This window comes from Cyanistes caeruleus, chromosome Z (assembly GCF_971803275.1).
Source record: "Cyanistes caeruleus chromosome Z, bCyaCae1.hap1.1, whole genome shotgun sequence".
Taxonomy (NCBI): Eukaryota; Metazoa; Chordata; class Aves; order Passeriformes; family Paridae; genus Cyanistes; species Cyanistes caeruleus.
This window is the reverse complement of record NC_141732.1, coordinates 77,499,086-77,517,634: the sequence shown is the minus strand read 5'-3', so window position 1 is coordinate 77,517,634 and position 18,549 is coordinate 77,499,086. Positions and strand designations below refer to the sequence as shown.

Sequence of the window (18,549 nt, the reverse complement as noted above, 5' to 3'; positions counted from 1 at the left end):
CACAGGTGTTCTGATCCTCAGGGCTTTTTTTGTGGCAGAACTCTGAACCTGTTCTTATGGAAGGAAAAAGTATCTTGGACTTGAGAGCTGACCAGATGTGCCTACCATTCAAGTTTACTAGTTTGTTAGTTTGTTTGTTTGTCATAAGAAAATAATAAGGTTTTAATAAAAAAATTGTTTTCACTACTTTTTTTTCCCTTACAAACAACAAATTAAAGCTAAATAATATCATTTACACCTCCTGGAGCCCTGGAACAGCATAGCCACTAGGAAAATAATGAAACTTTGCTTCAGTGGAATGTGGGTTTGGAAATGTTTCTGGGTAGCATTTTAAGTCATAAAGTGTGTTTAAGTTATATTGTCTATATACATGTTACAGTATATGAGTTTATATGTATGTGTATACATTTGATTCCAGATTTAATAATCATTAGATGTAAAATATCTTAGCAGAGTTTTGTGGACATAATAGAATGAAAAAAGGTGAGTATATTTGTTAGTATTTTAATTGCAGGTGGCATCACAACTAGTACATAATATATATTTATCTTGCACAGAGAAATATGGCTCTTAATCCCAAAACTCTGAGCTTTAAAGAATTTTGAAAATTTGTTCCTTTTTAGAACAATGAAAACTACACCTGATATGAAAACTGATACTAAAGGATGGAAATACAAGTTTAATCTAATACAAAATATTTTCTTGTACGGTTCTTTGACAGACTGGACTCCAGGATGACATATAAGGCATTCCAATACAAAGAATCAAAATTCTGCTTTTGTATCTTTTTTTTTTTATGCTAAAGCTAAGCTTGTTATGGTCAAACAATTAGTGATACAATGAAGACTACAGTGATAGATTTTTTCAATCATGGTTAATTAACAACATTATAAAATTACTGCACTGCTTTGCTTTTCATGCTATATAGAGGTTAGATTAGCACTTTTCCTAACACATAAGCTTATTGATCTTACAATATTTTGTAAGAATAGCATCTTTAAACTGATTAACAGACTAACTAGTGACAGACTGCAGTGTCTGGTGTCTTTGGTGGAAGCAGATCTCGAATTGATTGCAGTGGGAGTGACAAGTGGGATATTTGTAATCTCTCACAACAGTTCTTTAGGAACATCCCAAATAAATGCACTTGCATACTTGTCTAGCCCATAATCCACTTGGCGGTATTTAGAGTTTATTTCAGATTTGTAAAACACAGTGATAACTTTCATACAGGTTTCCCAGTTTTTCCAGTGCTGTTTTTACACATGAAACTGGTTACTTTAAACAGATTGAAAGCTGTCAAAATAAGTGGTTTGATAGGAAATCAAGTACAGATATGCACAGAATGGCAGCAGAAACTTTTAGTCAAGAGATGACTGCACTGCTGTTCTGAAAACAGCAGTATATGTATTCATTTTTTTTCTTGTTTCTTGTAAAGCATTGTTCAGCCCATTATGTAGATGAGTCCAAGCCTCTGTTACTCCAAAGGTTGCTAAATGTTCCTTTGTTCAGCATGGGAAACAACCATGTCCAGTGGGAGATTTAGAAAGCCAAACCCCTGATTTTTCTTGAAAAAACATTTCACTAATGATTTGAAAGGAACCAGATTTGTTTTTCTTACCATTGTTGAGAAAAATTATGCACTTAGTTCTGATTATTTTTAATCACAGCAGATTTAAGTACTAAAGTGCTCCCTTCTGTTCAACCAACAGAATACCAATAAACAACTTGATTTCTAAAAAAAATAAAAATCATAATGGAAAATAATCCACGACACTAGAAAAGTTTAAATCAGAAATTAAAATTTATTCTGTTTGGTGTTTCTATGGTGAAGCAAGAGCTAACCCTATGTATAGTCAGGACACACAGTAAAGTGGAAATCATATGAATGACTGATCACAGATGAAATTCAAGAGCCTATCTACTCCTTTTCGTTTTCCTGTTTTTGGTTTGTTTGTTTGTTTTTTTTATTTCATCTATTCATATATTTCATATGGTTGAGAGGGAAAATCAGGAAGTCATTTTCAAGCAGAAAGACATTGGTGAGGCAGGCGTTATCATCATCTATAAAGTTTTTGGAGGTAACAGCTGAAATGAGACAATGTTTTTGTGTTTTTGTGTTATTTTTTTTAACAGCCCAAATTGAAAGAATCACTTTTTTTTTTTTTTTTTTTTTTTTTTTTTTTTTTGTAGAAACCAATATCATAAGGACGACTTTAAAAACAACAGCATGGCAGAACAAGTCAGAAATTCTGACAATCCCAGTAGATTGTGATCTGTCCCTGAGGGCATTCAAATATAGACCAGGAAATAAAAGGAAAAAATGTGTCGCTTATTGTTAATTGCTTGTGTTTATTGTGACTACATCAGGTTTGACATGCACTGGTAGTAGGTGTAAATCCATTTATGTGAAGTCTTGAAACACTAATGTGGACAGATTTGGGACCAACACTTCAAGACAGGCAGTGGAGAGTCTTTGGGAACACGGGTAGAATAAAAGCTCAGTAAATGACCTGTGGAGGAAAATTCATAGAGTAACTTTTCTGGTGAAAAACAGGAAGCCTGAAAGAAAAAGAAGAGACAGGAATGCTGAGAACAATGTTTTCCATACTTACAAGGTTTGTTTGATTCAGTAACCAGATATTTAAATGTGTGCTTGGTATGTTCACTACGTCTTTTCATAATAGCTGCAGTAAATAGGATGAAAAGTGAGAATATTATTGTGTAATAAGGACATTTAGGTTTCAGAGATGTTTCTAATGGGATAGCAAGACAATTTATTTCAGGAACTAAGTAATTTCTCACTCTGGAAGATTTTAATGTAAGGCAAAATAAATATCGCTCAATATACTTGCATGGATTTGTGGCGTGGGAGAGGGATAAAAAAGATGAACTCTTCAGAGCTCTTCTAATGCTTTTTATGTGGTACTTCCTATTATATTCATCCTTATAATTTTCCTTCCTAACAAAAGAGCTAGAGGATGTATCAATTTAAAATAAACCTACATTCAATCTCACAGGAAGCATGTTCATATGGAGCAAGGCTTTAAGATATCTAAGATTCTAATATTCTGAATATCAGTCTTGCATTTGAAAGTGTAGAAGCCTTATCTGTGGGTGTAATTAAAATTCAACAGAAATCCATATATGGCCCAGAACCATTAGTATTTCTAGACAGTTAGGATCATAAATCATTTGTGAAACTTTATTGGAAACCCAGAGAAAATAGCTTTTCCCTTTGAAACAGTCTAAGACATGACCTTCAATGTTTCTGCTCTGTATGGAGTTTGAGTAATCACTTGTAGGAATTTTAAAGTTAATATTTTATGACTGCTCTCAACAATGTGAAAATGTGCCCCTATTTCTCAAACCTTTGTACAGCAGGCACAGTATTAGTTGTGTTGTTTGACCTGGGATAACCAAAGGGGAGCTGTTTTTTGTGACAAACTTTTCTTTGACAAGTCCAAAACCAAAATGCTGCTTTAGTCTCTGGACTCTGAAGCAGTTTCACATTTTCTGTTAACAGTCAGTCTTGCATCTTTCCTCCTATCATTTGCTTCTTCTTCATGACGTGCTGATAAGGCTTAGATTAAAATGCATTTCATCAGGAGCAGGGCTGAAATGTGCCTGACAGGAGGGACAGCAACGAGAACTTCAGAACAAAAGGCATCTATTTAACAGCTGAGGAACCATCTTCAAGGTGTGAGGTTGTCAAGTGTCCAATCAACTACACTATGTGTGACACAATGAATCATCCCACAAATGAGTAATTTGCAGAAAAGAAAAGGGATGGGGATTATTGAAGGAAGTCAGGGTGCCAGTGGCAGGTGAGTGATTGAACCACTGGGTATTTCTAGAAGGAATCTGAATTCCAAAAACACAGAGATGCTTCTGTAGTCTGTAGGAGGTCCCTTAGCAACACAATTCAGAGGTGTTCAGCATATTTGAGGCTGAATATATTAAACACACTAATGTAAAATTTAAGATAAGAGGTTTTTTTTAGGTCCCTTAGCAATTACTTTATTATGCTAGCTTTTGTCAGAATTGATCAAGTTAAGATGGTGTGCCAAATGTGTTTTTTTTTTTTTTTCCTCTGGAGCAGGTTGAATCAGTTCTCCAGTGCTGTGCAATGATTTCTGCATTAACACTCTTTCTTGTCGTAGGAGCACTTCAGCAATTCAGCAGGTTGGCCTTATGTGCTTTTTTATGAAGGATTTTTTTTTTCATATTTCTTCCCTCTTCTGTATCCAATATGTGAACATGAGGGACAAAAGATTGGTCAGTGTTTCCATAATGGCATGGACCTCTGTGGGCTCATGCATATTCACTATTATTAGATGGCTCATATGCCTTTAACCCATCACTTAATGGAGCACAAATCAGTCAAGATTTGCATTTTGCTTGCTATTCAAGTTTTTTCAAACTCACGAGCTCCCTGCCTAACCACAAGAATATTTATCCAGGTTAATTGATAAAATCTCCTCAACATAAAGTGCTCTAGGAAACAATTTCAGAACACTTATGTGTTGTATTAACATCTCATTATTTTATTCAACAACCCCAGAGCAAGGGGGGGTGTAGGATGAATGATATGTGTGTCCTAATGGCATTTTCTCAAGAAAAAAGCTCATCTACATCTCTTCTAAGATATCTTTATGCTCTTTTTCTTAAGACCTAAGCATCCTTAAAGATGTTTTCAGCCTTAGCTAACAAAATATGAATTCAAGCAAAGCAGTTGCTAGAGTTTGAATACTGAATGGTTTAATTGCTTGCTGTATTTTACAGTGAGTTTTAATAGAAAATTTAAAATAAAAAGAAGAGGAAAAACAGCAGAATTGCCATAGAGTCATAAGCAATATGTAAACAGGAATAGAACTAAATATCTTTAATAAATGATTCATTACAAGTTAGTACTCCAAGCTGTTTTTCCACCTTTGCAATTACTCTTTTTTTGCCTAAGGATGGCTTTCTATGAATTTACGTCATGATAAATGTGTCTTTAAAGCAGTGAAGCAGAGATAAAATAGATTCTTGGAATCTGCTCTGGAATGTCACACACTGTAAAAACTCCAGTGTCTCAGCTTAAATAGTTGTATCTAGTACAGTTTATTCCTGCTATCTGTAAAATATTTATGCAGCTGATTTTTTCCCCCTATTTTAGTAAGTGTTTCAGGACAGGTAATTTCAAACCATCTCAGCATTAATTGTTATTGGCAGCAGACTGAAAGTAAACCCTTGTACTTTACTGCTCTGGTGGGAAAAGGAAGACTAATTGATGTTACTGTAAATGGAAAGAAAGCTAAATACTTCTCCTCCACTACTGAATTGAATGAAATTAGGGCAGAGGAGGCTGTTTGTCAATAGCCAGTTATGATGAAAACCAATTAGAACAATTCCTGTGTTATAAATAGGAATACAGTATCATCTTTTCAACCTATGGGCAAACTCTAGAATTAAGGAGGATATATCTGTCCAATATGTTTATTTATATAATATAATGATACTTAATAAACTGCTAAAGTTAAATAAACATGAGTTTGTCTTTAAAGCAAGTATTTTAAGGGCTTAATTTTCATCAACAAATGCTTAATTCTGCTCTGTCAGATAAAAAAGTGCTGCCAATTTTTTTCTTGTTTTTCTTAAAAGATGAGGAAGTGGCTTTCTATTTGGTTGTCCTACTCATCTTCCTGCTCTAATATAATTCCCTTTTGTAGCCTCTTCCATTTCATAAATTCCTTCCCCATGTTCCACCTCTAAACAAAGGAAGAAAATGGACTTGCCACATTTCTATGACAAACAGAACAGCTGGGAAACAAAAAAATTCGGAGTCATTCTTGTCTATCATGTATACATTATGTTAGCTAATATTTTTATATATAAATATATTTTGCTTAGGTTGCCTTTTAAGTCATGCCCACAGCCTCTCACTTTCCTGCCATTTTAATGTCAGCCAAATGTTGCTGCCAGGTTTGGGAACAAAAGCTCCTCAGGAGAAGGTTGCTGTGTTGATGGGAGATTACCAGAAAAACCCAGCTGTTCTAAGCAGTGGTTTTGATATCATTATTAGTTTTATCTACTGTATCAATAATGAACACATGAGAATGGTTTTAATGAAAATTAAATTCTAATCACAATGGGGATTAACTGACCTACCTGTCTGTTCCTGTTGAAATTCAATATTTAGATATCATATTATTATATGCAGCATTTCCTGTTTACGTCCTACTTTATGCTCTGATGAAAAAAAAAAATCTTCTGAGTTCTGAGATTTCCACCCAGACATAAATACAGGCACCCTGCCCTGGCACTACAGAGCTGCTTGCAGCAGGGCTGGCTCGGAAGTCCCTCAGGACAGTGGCAGATCCTGACTCTGGAGGACTTCTCAAAGCACAGTGACTCTGCCCTCTTTTGCTGCCTGCCTGAAAATAGACCATCATACTTGAATTTCTCTCTGTTTTTCCAGGATCTGTTCATGTGAGTACTCCTTAAGCAAGAGATGGTGATTTTTATGGTCCACAACAGAGTTACTATTACTCTGTATTTAAATTATTTTTCATTACAAGATCAATAATACTGCCCACATTATCCAGTACCAAAAATTTTCCTGATTTAGTCATTACTTTTCTAAGTATTTTTTTTTTTTTTTAACTGGGCTACTTTCTGTACCATCCACTGTCTCCTAATTTTTTTCGGGAGGGGAAATTAGTATTTATGTTCTGTTCACCTTCTCCATTAATTATTATCATTATATCTATGCACCTGTTCTTTTTTAATATTATCTTTAATAAAAATCTATACTAAAATCTATAATAAAAATATTATTATTTTTTAATAATATATTATCTTAGCCCATTAGTTTTCTAGACTATATGTGCCCTTCCACACCTTTTCCTCTCATCAGTTTTCTTTAAATCGCATCCTTCATCAGTCTACCATTTTTTGTTTTTTCATTTCTATGTAATTTTTTAATTCTAAACTATTCCTAAGTAATACCATGTGTTTACTGTCTGTGAAATTATTGGAAGAGTGGACAGACGAAGGTGTCTGACTTCCAAAATATTTTATTAGTTGTTTCTCCTGCTTCCATTTTCACGTCTCCTTAATAGTTACCCCTGTCGTGAAAGCCCAGCATTTCCACAGGAGTACAAGCTTTGCTTTCCACTTATTTTGCAGTAGATGTTTTTTGGTCCCCAAAAATATTGAATAACAATTAAAGCTGGGAAAGTCTCTTATGATTTCTCATGTTCTTTAAATAGTCCAGATGTTTTAAGAACAAAATCAGAAATCGATGAAGAGCTGCCGTGTTTTGTTGTAAGATTTCGCTGAATAATTTCAGTGTGAGACTTTCACACTGAAGGTCATTAACCAGCTTGGTAAGATAAATTACTTGATATTAGTATTAAATAGTTTTAAAAGTTGGTTTTCTTCTTTACGTCTTTTCTGAATGAACAAATATATCCCCCCCACTTCAGTCCCTGTCTCTTTCAGAAATTGTGTGTGGAAAAAGGAGGGAAACAACAAATAAAGTTGTTTTTTTTTTTCACCCCCAAAGTATCTGGTTTATTTCTGCAAATAATTGATGTAAAATGAGTATTGATCTGGGGACAAATCCAGCCCTAGAAAACTTCTGTGTTTGCAGTAAGCCTCATGAAGAAAAAAGGCTGTTAAAAGTTGTTACTTGTTTCACTTGTAATAGTTTTAAGTGTAAAGCTAGCAGACTTGATGATTACAGGATGCATATTTAACTCCAAGGTGAAAAGAAGGTTGTCTGTTTTGTTGTAAGATTCAAGCAAGTATTACATAGAACAGCAAGCTTCGTAATTAAGAAATTTGATCCATTTTATTTTGCTGAAGTACATGATCTATTTGTTCAATGACACTGCAAGCCCAGAGGTACCAGACCTCTTGTGCCTCACAAAACTGCTGCTGTCCAGGAAGAGAAACAGAGAACGATACAGCGCTGGGAGGGGGCAGAGAGAGATTTTTATTGGAAGCTGTTAAAGTGGTTGCTATGAGACCTTCTCCAGCTAACACAGGCACAGCAGTGTGTGAGGCTGATAAATCATAGCTCTTGCATTATACCTTCCCTATCTGCCTTTTTTTTTTTCCCCCTAACACAGCTTTTATAGTTGTTTAAGATCAGAGAAAACACCTGCCAGTTGCTTTTTCTTCTGTTTCGGTCCTTTCTGCTGCTTCGTGCAAGATGGAGCTAGAAAATGCAATGATCAGCTCCTCGAGCAGTTCCTCAGCAGGCTCCAGAGAGTACAAAGTGGTGATGCTGGGAGCAGGGGGAGTTGGCAAAAGCGGTAAGTTTCAGCAACAATATTTTGGGACAGAAAGGGGTGAATTGGGAGCGTAAAGTTCACTGGGGAAGGACATTGTTTAATGAGGGGTTTCTTTCCTCTTTCTCTTGCACATGGCTTGGATAAAAGACTAGAGTTTGTGACTGGGGCAATGAGTCAGCTTAATTTGTTACAGACTGAAACGCTGCAAGCCTTTTTAATTGGTTATTTGTGTAGGGTTGACCTTGGGTCTGGTGTGTGTGAGGAGAGAGCAGTCAGGCTGCTGCTGTGAGTTTAACACCAAGTGCCAGTGCCGGTGTCACTCTCCCACTTGCTGAGGGGTGGTGGTTTGCTGGGCAGTGTGGATGTAACTTGTTGGCCCGAAGGTCCTTGTGCTCAGGCAGAAATCAAACTAACTGCAAAGTCAGCTGTACAGAGTGTAGGAATGCCTGCAGTGACTCAGTTTTCCTTTTTTTCAATTTTTTTTCAATTATTTTTCTTTTTTTTCTTTTTTATTTTATATTTCTTCCCTGAGTGTCATTGTGGTTTTCCTGGTTTTAGTCTCCTCTTCAGTCCGGACAGGTACAGCTTGCCTGCCTGAATCTCACTCCAGGCTATGAGGCAGATTTGCAGCATATTTTAATATCCCTGTCTACAGCTGGCAAGATATGCTAGTGTCTGACAATGATATCTCTTTGGAGGAGTCATTATTTTCTCTGGACAGTGTTTTCTTTTTCCCAGATATTATCAGCTTTGATTTATTCTCACTGGAACCAGCATTCTCTGTTCTTACAAAGACTTTGCTGAACACGCAGAGCTTGTTTCAGAAGTCTGAGCTGGCCACACAACAAGAATTTGATTGCATCTTCTGGAAATTCAAAAGAACAACAGAAAGAGAAACAAAATTAAAAAAAAACAAAAAACCAAAAAACATAAGATAATATAATACAATACATCCCAGCTTGGTTCCAAGGAATTTTCAGGATAAATAGCTGTGACACTGAACTCTAAGAACCATGTAGATCAAACAAGTTTTATTTATATTCAAGATGAAGTATACGTGCAAAAAGTTAAAAATTTTGAGTTGACATATTTTCTGTATCCATAATCTATGTGGTTTTGTTGTATTTGGCTTCAACTTCAGTGGCACATCTTTCAGTGAGAGCTATTTCCCATCAGTATTGCTTAACTAAGCAAACAGTTCTTGCACAGATGTTACTATATAATCACAATATAAAATGGGAAAGAACAAAATATTGGTAATCTTGGAGTAAATTTCTGCAATTTCAGATTATCTTTTCCATAGTATACAGGATGTGTTACCTGGAACTTTCAGTAAAATATTTTTTTATTTTCCTTATATATGTATTTTTTAATTTCTTTTTTTCTTTTTAATCTTTTTCCTGTAAGCGTGTCCAAAAGATGGCAGCAATTTTTCCTCCCCCAAACATATGTTTGTAGGAATAATGCCAATTTGAAAACTAATTCACCACAAAGTATTACGAACTATACTACATTCATAGCGTGACTGAATGATAACAACCAAACTTTACATGTATGTGAAGGAAATTTCTGAGTTTCCACTTACTACTAGGTAAGAGTTGAAATCAAAAATTTAGTTAATTCAAATCTCTCTGTTCAGAAAACATTAGCTGTTGATTTAATGAGAATAAAGCCCTTAAATCTGTGGATTGAACAAGGTATGATATATCTCCAAAGCTGAGAAACACATAATTAACAAGTAGAATTGTGTGGTCTAAAGAAAAAAAGATGGGATTAAGTGGATATTTAAGAAATTCTTTAGGATTGATGAAAACTTCCTCTTATTATCATGTAAGTGAAACTCCTGGGTGGAAAACAAAATACCCTAACAGCCCCCAGCAAATTATTAAGAGTTCATAAAAAAGGAGGTGGGCAGTTCAACATTTACTGGTTATGAACTTCTGAGGTATAATGGACCTGAAATATTTCAGTAGAATACTGACCGATCATCCAACTGATAGCATTCAGAGACAGATAGAAAATAAAAATAGATGTCATTCCATAAATCATTAATTCATTCTGACTGTTACATAATAATTTACACTGTATTAAAACCAGAAAAGGGCCTTAATGACTACTTTCATTCTACAAGATGAGCTCTGCTTTTTCCTAATGACCTAGATTCTATGTGTCCAGGAAATTATTAATTTAAACATAAAAATGAATCAGAGTAGAATAAGGAATAAAGGAAAAAGAAAACAAAAAAAAATTGGTTCCAAATTTTGATTTTGAGAAATCAGTGGTGCGTAGTTTGATGTATTGATAACATCCTGCCTTTGTTTTCTCATCTTCTCCCTCCTTCTTTCCTTTTAAGTCATGATAAAACCAGTAACAGCTGGGGTAAAATTACTGAGTGGGAAACCTCTTTTGGATGAAAGCTTTTCCATTCCTCAGTTCATTCAAATATTAAATAATTCAGGTTTGGAATGAATTTTCCATAGGAACCAAGCTGCAAAAAATGTTAGATTTCTTTTTACCATGGATGTAGTTCACTTCCAGAGATCCCCTGGGCATTTTGATCTCGTGCTTCCAAACCTCCCCTGTTCTCTCACTGTGACATGGGGTGGAATGAGGAGGAGGAGACCAAAAACGGATGTTCTTTTGGCATTGGTGTTTACAAAAAATTCTCTTTGGATTAGTCAGTCTTTTCTCTTCACCAAGATGGCAGGCAGTTCAGGAGGACAACCAACATCCTTTTATTTGTGCTATTCAGTAGGGTGTAAATTTCACAGGAACTGATAAAAGATGATGAACCCTGTGCATCCAACTCTGACACGCATCACATGCAGAGTAATAATGTGTAAAAAAAAATAGGTCTGCCATTATTTTATAAGAGGAAAAAACACCACCTCAAAACCCAGGTTTCAGAAGAAACAGGTAATAGTTGTGTCTGAAGGAAATGTAGAAAGCTAGATGTAAATCTGTAAATTTTTATAGGAGTTGATTTCTGTACTGCAATAATGGAATATAGATTCCCTAGAATGCATTATTCCTTCTGAAAACAGAATTCTTTTTGTTTTCAGAGCAATATGTTAATTTCTTATGTTGTGTAAGTTGTGTTCATCTTCAAGATCATCAAGTACAGGCTGATGCAAGTTCAGACCAAAATTATGCTAGGACAAATAATTAAATTAAAATTAAGCTGAAGTAAATAAAGTAAATTTTGTATTGACTCTCATTCAATTATAGTCCATATCAAAATTATGTATTTCTATTTATAGTTATATTTCATAAACTATATTTTATTATATACATATATAATAAAATGAGAATATGGCACTTTTTCTTCTCTGCTCTGATGACAAATATCAGACCACCTCGGTACCACTCAAACCTACCTAAATTTACCTGACATAGGGTTCAAACCCTAAGAACCTTGGTGATTCTCAAACCCACTTTGCTCACAAATATCTTCAGAGATCAGTAGACAAGGTGTTCTCATGGCCCTTGCCTGACACAGATCAGACCTCTGGGCTCAGCTCTGTTTTTCTCTGTTGTATTTGTTGCAAATAAAAAACACTCACAAAAGAGCCTCTCAGTCCTAAGACCATCCACTGCTGCCTTATATTTAGCAAACCAATTACACTGATAACAATACTTAACTGCAGCACATTCTGCAAAATATTAGTGATTATTAACCCAGGGGCTGCAGAGTGACTGTTAAAATGAACAAACTGATGTACCTGTGCAACTGAATAAAATAAGAAACCTCCCTCTGATGAAAAATTATTACCTAAGCAATCCCCAAACACTGATCAGATTGCACCATAACCCACCTTTATGTGCATCTTCTTAGCTGAATAAAAATGTTATTTTAGTGTTTTCTTGGTTTTTTGTTTGATTGTTTTTTCCTATCCCTGGTTAACGATGATTTATTCAAGACTGAAGTCGATCTACTGTTATTCCAGGTAAATAAAATTACCTGTTTGTGCACAGCATAGGTTTATCATAGATACAAAATGAATTTCATGTTAGCTGTCACATGGAAGTTACATTTCAGATGAGAAGAGTAATTCTTTAAGAAATCAAAGCTAATAAATATCTCTCGCTAATTAGATAGAATTTTTATCTTGGAGAAAATATTAATCTTTCAATATTTATTTCTCGAGCTGATTGCCAGATGATCTGTTGCCACCATACAAAATTTGAAGATATTTTAAAACAATTGCCCCAAGACTTTTGCAAAACTTATATATTTCTAGTTTTATTGTATATTGGAAAGTAGATTGAAATGTATTTTCAGGCTTCAGTATTAAAAAGAATAAAAAAAAAGGCAAAGAGAAGAAATTAAGAAAATATTCTCTCAAGGATATTGGAGGAATAGTGTGAGGAAATGTATTCTCAGACTGGGCTGCCTAAGGAAAGCATTGATTTCCTTGATATTTCTTTTTTTTTGTGTATGTGTGTGGTTTTTGGCTTTTTTTGTTTGTTTTTTTTTTTCTTTGGTTGCTTGACTGTTTGTTTGTTTTTGCCAATGTGGCACAAAGGCTGTGTTTTTACAGATGCAGGCGACCCATCCAATTAATTTCAAGATCATTTGTACACAATAACTTCCAAAATGTGTGAAAACAATTATGTTCTCTGTGATGTGGGAACTTCAGTACGAGGAATTAGATTAAATCTGCAATTTTCTTTCATTTATGTGCTCAATTGCCATTTTTTTTTTTTTCTGGACCAGTTTTACCTCTTATTCTGCCTTGATAAAGCAAATTGTGTGCCTATTATTTTCAAGCATGTCCTCATAACAAGAGTCCCCAGTAAATAGAGCACCCTGGAGTGTGTGCTGGAGAGCTGTCCCACTGCAGCTGTTTCTGGAGATGAATTAATGTATGGTCCAGGTTACACTGAAAAGGATGAAGGGCAAAGGTAGAGATTCCACTGGTATCAAAAGTGCTGAGCTTGGAAAGCACCACTTGGGCATGCTGATGCTGTTCTTACCCCACCACTGGGCTCGGTGCCACAGAGCACTCCCCAGATGCTGATCAAACACCTCTGCAGCCTTTCTTTTTGGAGGGGGTTGGTTTTGATTCAGTTTCTTATTTTCCCCAGGAATATTCTTGGGTACAGCTGTGCTTCCCTAAATGCCTGGTAAGTGAATCAAAGGAAAGGGTCTGGCCTTCTCTCATATCCTGAGGCAAGCCAATTGCCAGGATGAAGGTGTTGGATTTAGTTATTGCTTAGTACGAGTCAAGGTGAAAAAAGTTCCCTTTCAAGTGCTTGGGCATGCTGTGGATTATAGTTAAGGAAAGCAAAATTGTTTTTTTTAACCCTCAAAGTCAACACAAGTGTAGTTTTTGCTATTTTAATTTTTCCTTCTTCTCCTCTAACTAGGAAAAAAAAAATATATAAGTGGAGAAGAAATTAAGATATTTAATTAAAAAAGACACACATCTGTATGCCATCTGAAAAGAATTGCTTGTTCCCTCATCATTCACTGAAAAAAAAAAAAAAATCCAGATTTTTAATTCCTCTAGTGTTTCAGGGAAATGATGCTACTTATCCAGATTAAATAAAAATAAAAAAAAAAAGTATGAAAGAATATGTATTTTTTGACTACAGGCAAACTTCCTTAAGAGTAAGTGTAGTGACCATTCAAAATGACATATAAATTCATTTGGTCACTTCATGGTGCTGCCTGCAACCTCTGATTAGCTGTGACCTGGTACAGAAGTGACAGCGTGAGGCTGGGAGAGGAAGGGAGGAGACAGAAGCAAGGTAATACTTCTTGACAATTATGTATCCATGGAGAAAACATCCTAGCTGAATGGTCTAAGCCACCAGCTTTGTTTGTCATGTCTGGGATGCTGTAAACTAAACAGCAGTCATAGTTCTGATGCAGAATGGCAGGTGTTTCATGCAAAATAATGGTGGTACACATTGCATGTTTGCCATGAAAAAGTAAGCAAATACCTAGTAAAGAAGGGCCACCAATCACATCTCTGGGTATGGGTAACTTCCAGTTTTCTCATAAACCTGATTAAGCTCTGGAGATTGTATAAAGGCAGAGATCCTGGTAGGTTTGTGATCTTTGATAACAAAACTATCTATGCTTTTTAGTTTCCTTCACAGGTAGAAAATTTGCTTCAAGCTTGATTTTGTGTAATTCCAACTTACAGCATTTTATCTCTTTGTTAACAACTTTGAAAAAATCTCTGTTTTCTGTTAATACTTATAGACAATGATGAGTTCACACCTTGATCTTCTTTCACTGCAATATACTGAATATCTGAAACTTCACTCGTAGGACCTTATTTTCCTGCTCAGAGCACCTTGTGTGGTTAATTATAGAGCCCTAATATTTCCACATCAACTTTCTGAGTTCCAAAAACTGACATGCTCTTCTATTAGTGGCTTTACTAGAAGAAAGATTGTCTACTGGTTTCCTCTGTAGAGTTATTTTTTGTTCCTCAGAGAATAATGAATTCTTTTGTTCAGGTATAGTTCACAGAGGTTACATACAGAGAAATATCTGTAGTAACCTGAGGCTATTTTCTCTTTCCCCCAGTGCAGTCACCTGTGCTATCACATTTCTCATGATGACCTAAATTCTGCATTTTCATATGTTTTATTTTATTTGGGACCATTGAATGTGAGAAGTCAAATGATTCTGGACCCCTTTCTGATATTCTTAATTTACCTTTATTGTATATGTTACCCGCTTAAAAGGATTAAATACATTATTTATTAATCAATTTATTTTGCCTATGGGCAGGCCTTGTGGACAGAGTTGTTTGCCTCTGGGAAATGAGTAAAAGATGTTTTCATTATTTTGGCAGTCCACATAGTTCAATGGTTATAGGGGTGGAGGATTCAATTATGCCCTCTGTATTTAATAGGGGGGTGTCTGCATGTGAAATACCAACTCGGTGCTGAGAAATCTGACTGGAGTCCTGGGTTCTTCAGCACTAGCAAATGCCTGATAAATAGGATGGAGTTCAAAGAAAACCAACAGAGATGATAAAAGGAGTGACACAGTGTGATTTATGATGACAAACGACTATGACTATATTCAAATAGCTGCTGTAGACAGTAATTCATGATTCTTTATTGTGCAACTTGCATGTGTATACAGAGACTCAGTGTAAATGGATGCAGCTGTGATGTGAATGGGTTGATCTATCCAGCTTCTCCCATCATAACATCCAGATGATGAATGCCCACCTGGATATAGGAAAACGAGCTGGTCACTTCCATGTGTGTGTCGAAACTCACATGGAGAACTCACAATATTTAAAGGTAATGAGGATCAAGAGAATAACATATATTCCAAAATTTGAATTGAGGAAAGCAGCCAGAATTGCTTCATGGAGAGCAACAATTTAAGTGATGAAATTGGAATTAGAACATGTACAATTAGAGATATAAGTGATCTTCAAGGAAAACTTCCTTTGGTCAATAAGAGGGACATAAGCCCTTAATGATTTGCTTGAAAGCAAGATGAAGCAGATTGTGGAAGAGTCTTTGAAACGAACAGGCTGGTGAATGTTTTGTTAGTCTAAGTGCTTTACATTAAGACAGAACACATTACAGAGATTGAACATTAAAGAGCAAATATACCAGAACAGAAAAAGCATTTAGAGTTTTGAAACTCTCTTATAGAAGGACTACTATCATCCTCAAAATCATGAGATTTTTTTAAAATTCATCAGGACTTTTGGCTGATGTGGCACTAATAATGCAGATAGCCAGCAGTGTTCTTTGTGTTCAGACTGTTAAACAGAGATCCTTAGGCTAGTCTCAAGACTGCATTTGTTTGTTGTGTACAAAAAAAAAAGTTATTTATGTTGCCTCAAACAGAACTAAAATGTGCCCTTCGGAGTACAAAGGCTCCTCTAAAACTGGAAACATGTTGAGATAGCACCCTTAAAGTACTGGCCACCTCATGTGTGTGCTGGGTAGTGGTACAGCTGGAAGGCAAACAGATTTGTTAGCTCACCTCCTGCTTTTCCCTGTTCCTGGGATGGAAATGGAATGTAGGGATTCAGGGTCTTCGCCTACACTGCCTCTATGTGAATGATTTATGTGAAGGACCCAAGGGAATGGCCTGAAGCTGAGCTGGGGGAGGTTTAGTTTGGATATCAGGAAAAGCTTCTTCCCCAGGGGTGGTTTGGGCAATAAAGGGTTCCCTAGGGAATGCTCACAGCACTGGACTGGCAGAGACCAAGAAACATTTGGACAATGCCCTCAAGCATGGGGTAGGATTCTTGGGGATAGCCTTGCTCAGGACCAGGAGATGGATTTGGTGATCCTTGTAAGCCCCTTCCTAGTCAGTTCTATCATTCTAAGTGATTAGTACTCACAGAAGGTTATGAGTCTGCTTTTCATGGTGCTTCATTAAAGCAGAGGTTCACTTAGAGTGAAGATTTCGGTGACTCGAGCACTGCTCAGCTTTTCTCATTCACACTGCTTGCTATAAAGAGACAGAATACCTTCTGGGCTATTCCTCAGCAGCAGGAATTGGAATATCAAGGACTCTCCTAGTTTCAGCCACACACAAATCTGCCATTTGAAATGCCCAGGCTGAGGTCTAAAACAAGGGAACAGGCACTGTTTCATGACAATGACTGGGCACTGCCGGTATCTTTGCTGTAAACAATCTGTTGAGGCAGCCACAGGAACCGTTTCCATTCCAAGCTGTCCCTGCTGCTGAGCCGAGCCATCTGCAGCATTTTTGGCATGTGCTATCTGCTAGAATTTGGATGAGATTAATTCCATTAGGGACACTCTTGAAAGTACAATTAAGAATTTTTTTTTTTTTTTTTTTTCTCTTCTGTTGCTGCTTTCATCTCTTTTCTTTCCATACTTTCCATTTTATTCCCTTCCATTCCTCTGGTAATCCTTTTACACTTTTAATTTGTTCTTTGACTTTAATTAGTCTCCCTTTATGCCTGCAAGCCTGTCTAATTTCCTTTCCTAGAAGCTGGAAGTCTCATCATGCTCTCACAGCTCCAGTGACAGGAACTGGGTGTTGCCAGAGTATTGTGCAGGGTTCCAGTTTCAGAGGTATCTTCGGAAGACACTTTTCTGCAAGCCCTAGAAATCTGCTAGAACATTACCTGTCCCCTGAGCAGTGGAGACACTAGCTAAAATCAGTTTGTGTCAAGGTGGGTGGGGAAAATCCAAAAGATGAGGGTGTCATAAAAGACTATCTCAGGAGACGGTAAGTTGTGTATTGTTACCAATGTCATGTATATGGTCTCCAGAAAAGTTTTGTTTTCAACACATGTGGTCAGTGTTTTACCTTTTCTATAAAATCCTAGAACTAAGCTAGTTATTTCAGGGGTCCCAAAGGTGACCTCACAAATGTTTATAAGTTTTAAGAATTAATGTCATAAGCTTTGTCAAAGTAAGAGCTGTAATCAGCTGAGAGACTGATGCACGTAGCTCTTCAGCTTACACTTACTAGGGTTATGAGGAGCTGTTGTGTAATTTCTTTCCTTGCAATCTCCTTGAAGTGCTAATGTAATTCTGTAATTCTTGTCCATTTTCACATGCCCAAGATATAGGAGTTCTAGCTTAAAGTCATATTCTCTGTTAAATCCTATGATTCCTTGATTGCCTTGTTTTATTCTGTGATTCCTTCAGTAGCTTCACTAGCCTTCTACCTGCATGACAGCCTGTTGGATTACACTGAACTTTTCCCTGCTGAACAGGATCTGCAGTGTCTTTACAGAAATGTCTCTTCAGCAGCTTGCAAAATGTCTACTGTTATTTCAGATTTTTATTCAGGATGTTCAAAACCAAGCCCAAGCGTTGTCAAATTCTCAGTTATTTCAAAAACGGCAGCTTCTTAAGTCATCCAGAATGCCTGGCAGGCTTAAAAAATCCCCCTTCTCTAAATTTTTTCTGGACTTACATAGAAATTACGTTCTCAGTTTCTCAATTGATTAAAAAGCAGTCATTAGACATTTTCTTCACAGTGAATAATCTTTCTTGGGCTGCCTAGTGGCATGGTCATTTGATCACTTATCACACACAGCCTGCCAGAGCTCTGATCTGTGCAGTATCTGACACTGGGTACAGCCCAAGGATGTGTTCCTGGGCTTCATGAGGGCCCCATGCATTTGTAGATATTTGTAGATATATTTATTTCTCTCCTGGGATTAGAGGAGAAAAAAAGAACAATCTATCACATTATACAAGTATATAATGTATGGAGTACGAGCTCCAGAAACCAGGCTCTTGAGCCTTTCTTCCACTTACAGAAGTTTCAATGGAATGCACA

The 18,549-nt window shown here is 36.3% G+C and overlaps 1 protein-coding gene across 1 annotated transcript in view; it reads left to right on the top strand.

The window, feature by feature from the left end:
• Nucleotides 1-7,989: 7,989 nt before the first annotated feature.
• RIT2 (Ras like without CAAX 2) overlaps nt 7,990-18,549 on the top strand; it is a 177,170-nt gene continuing 166,610 nt past the window's right edge. Inside the window, exon 1 of the mRNA XM_023943915.2 lies at nt 7,990-8,306. Within this exon, the coding sequence (XP_023799683.1) occupies nt 8,204-8,306 (103 nt within the window). The 5' untranslated portion in view covers nt 7,990-8,203. The remainder of the gene's footprint in view (nt 8,307-18,549) is intronic.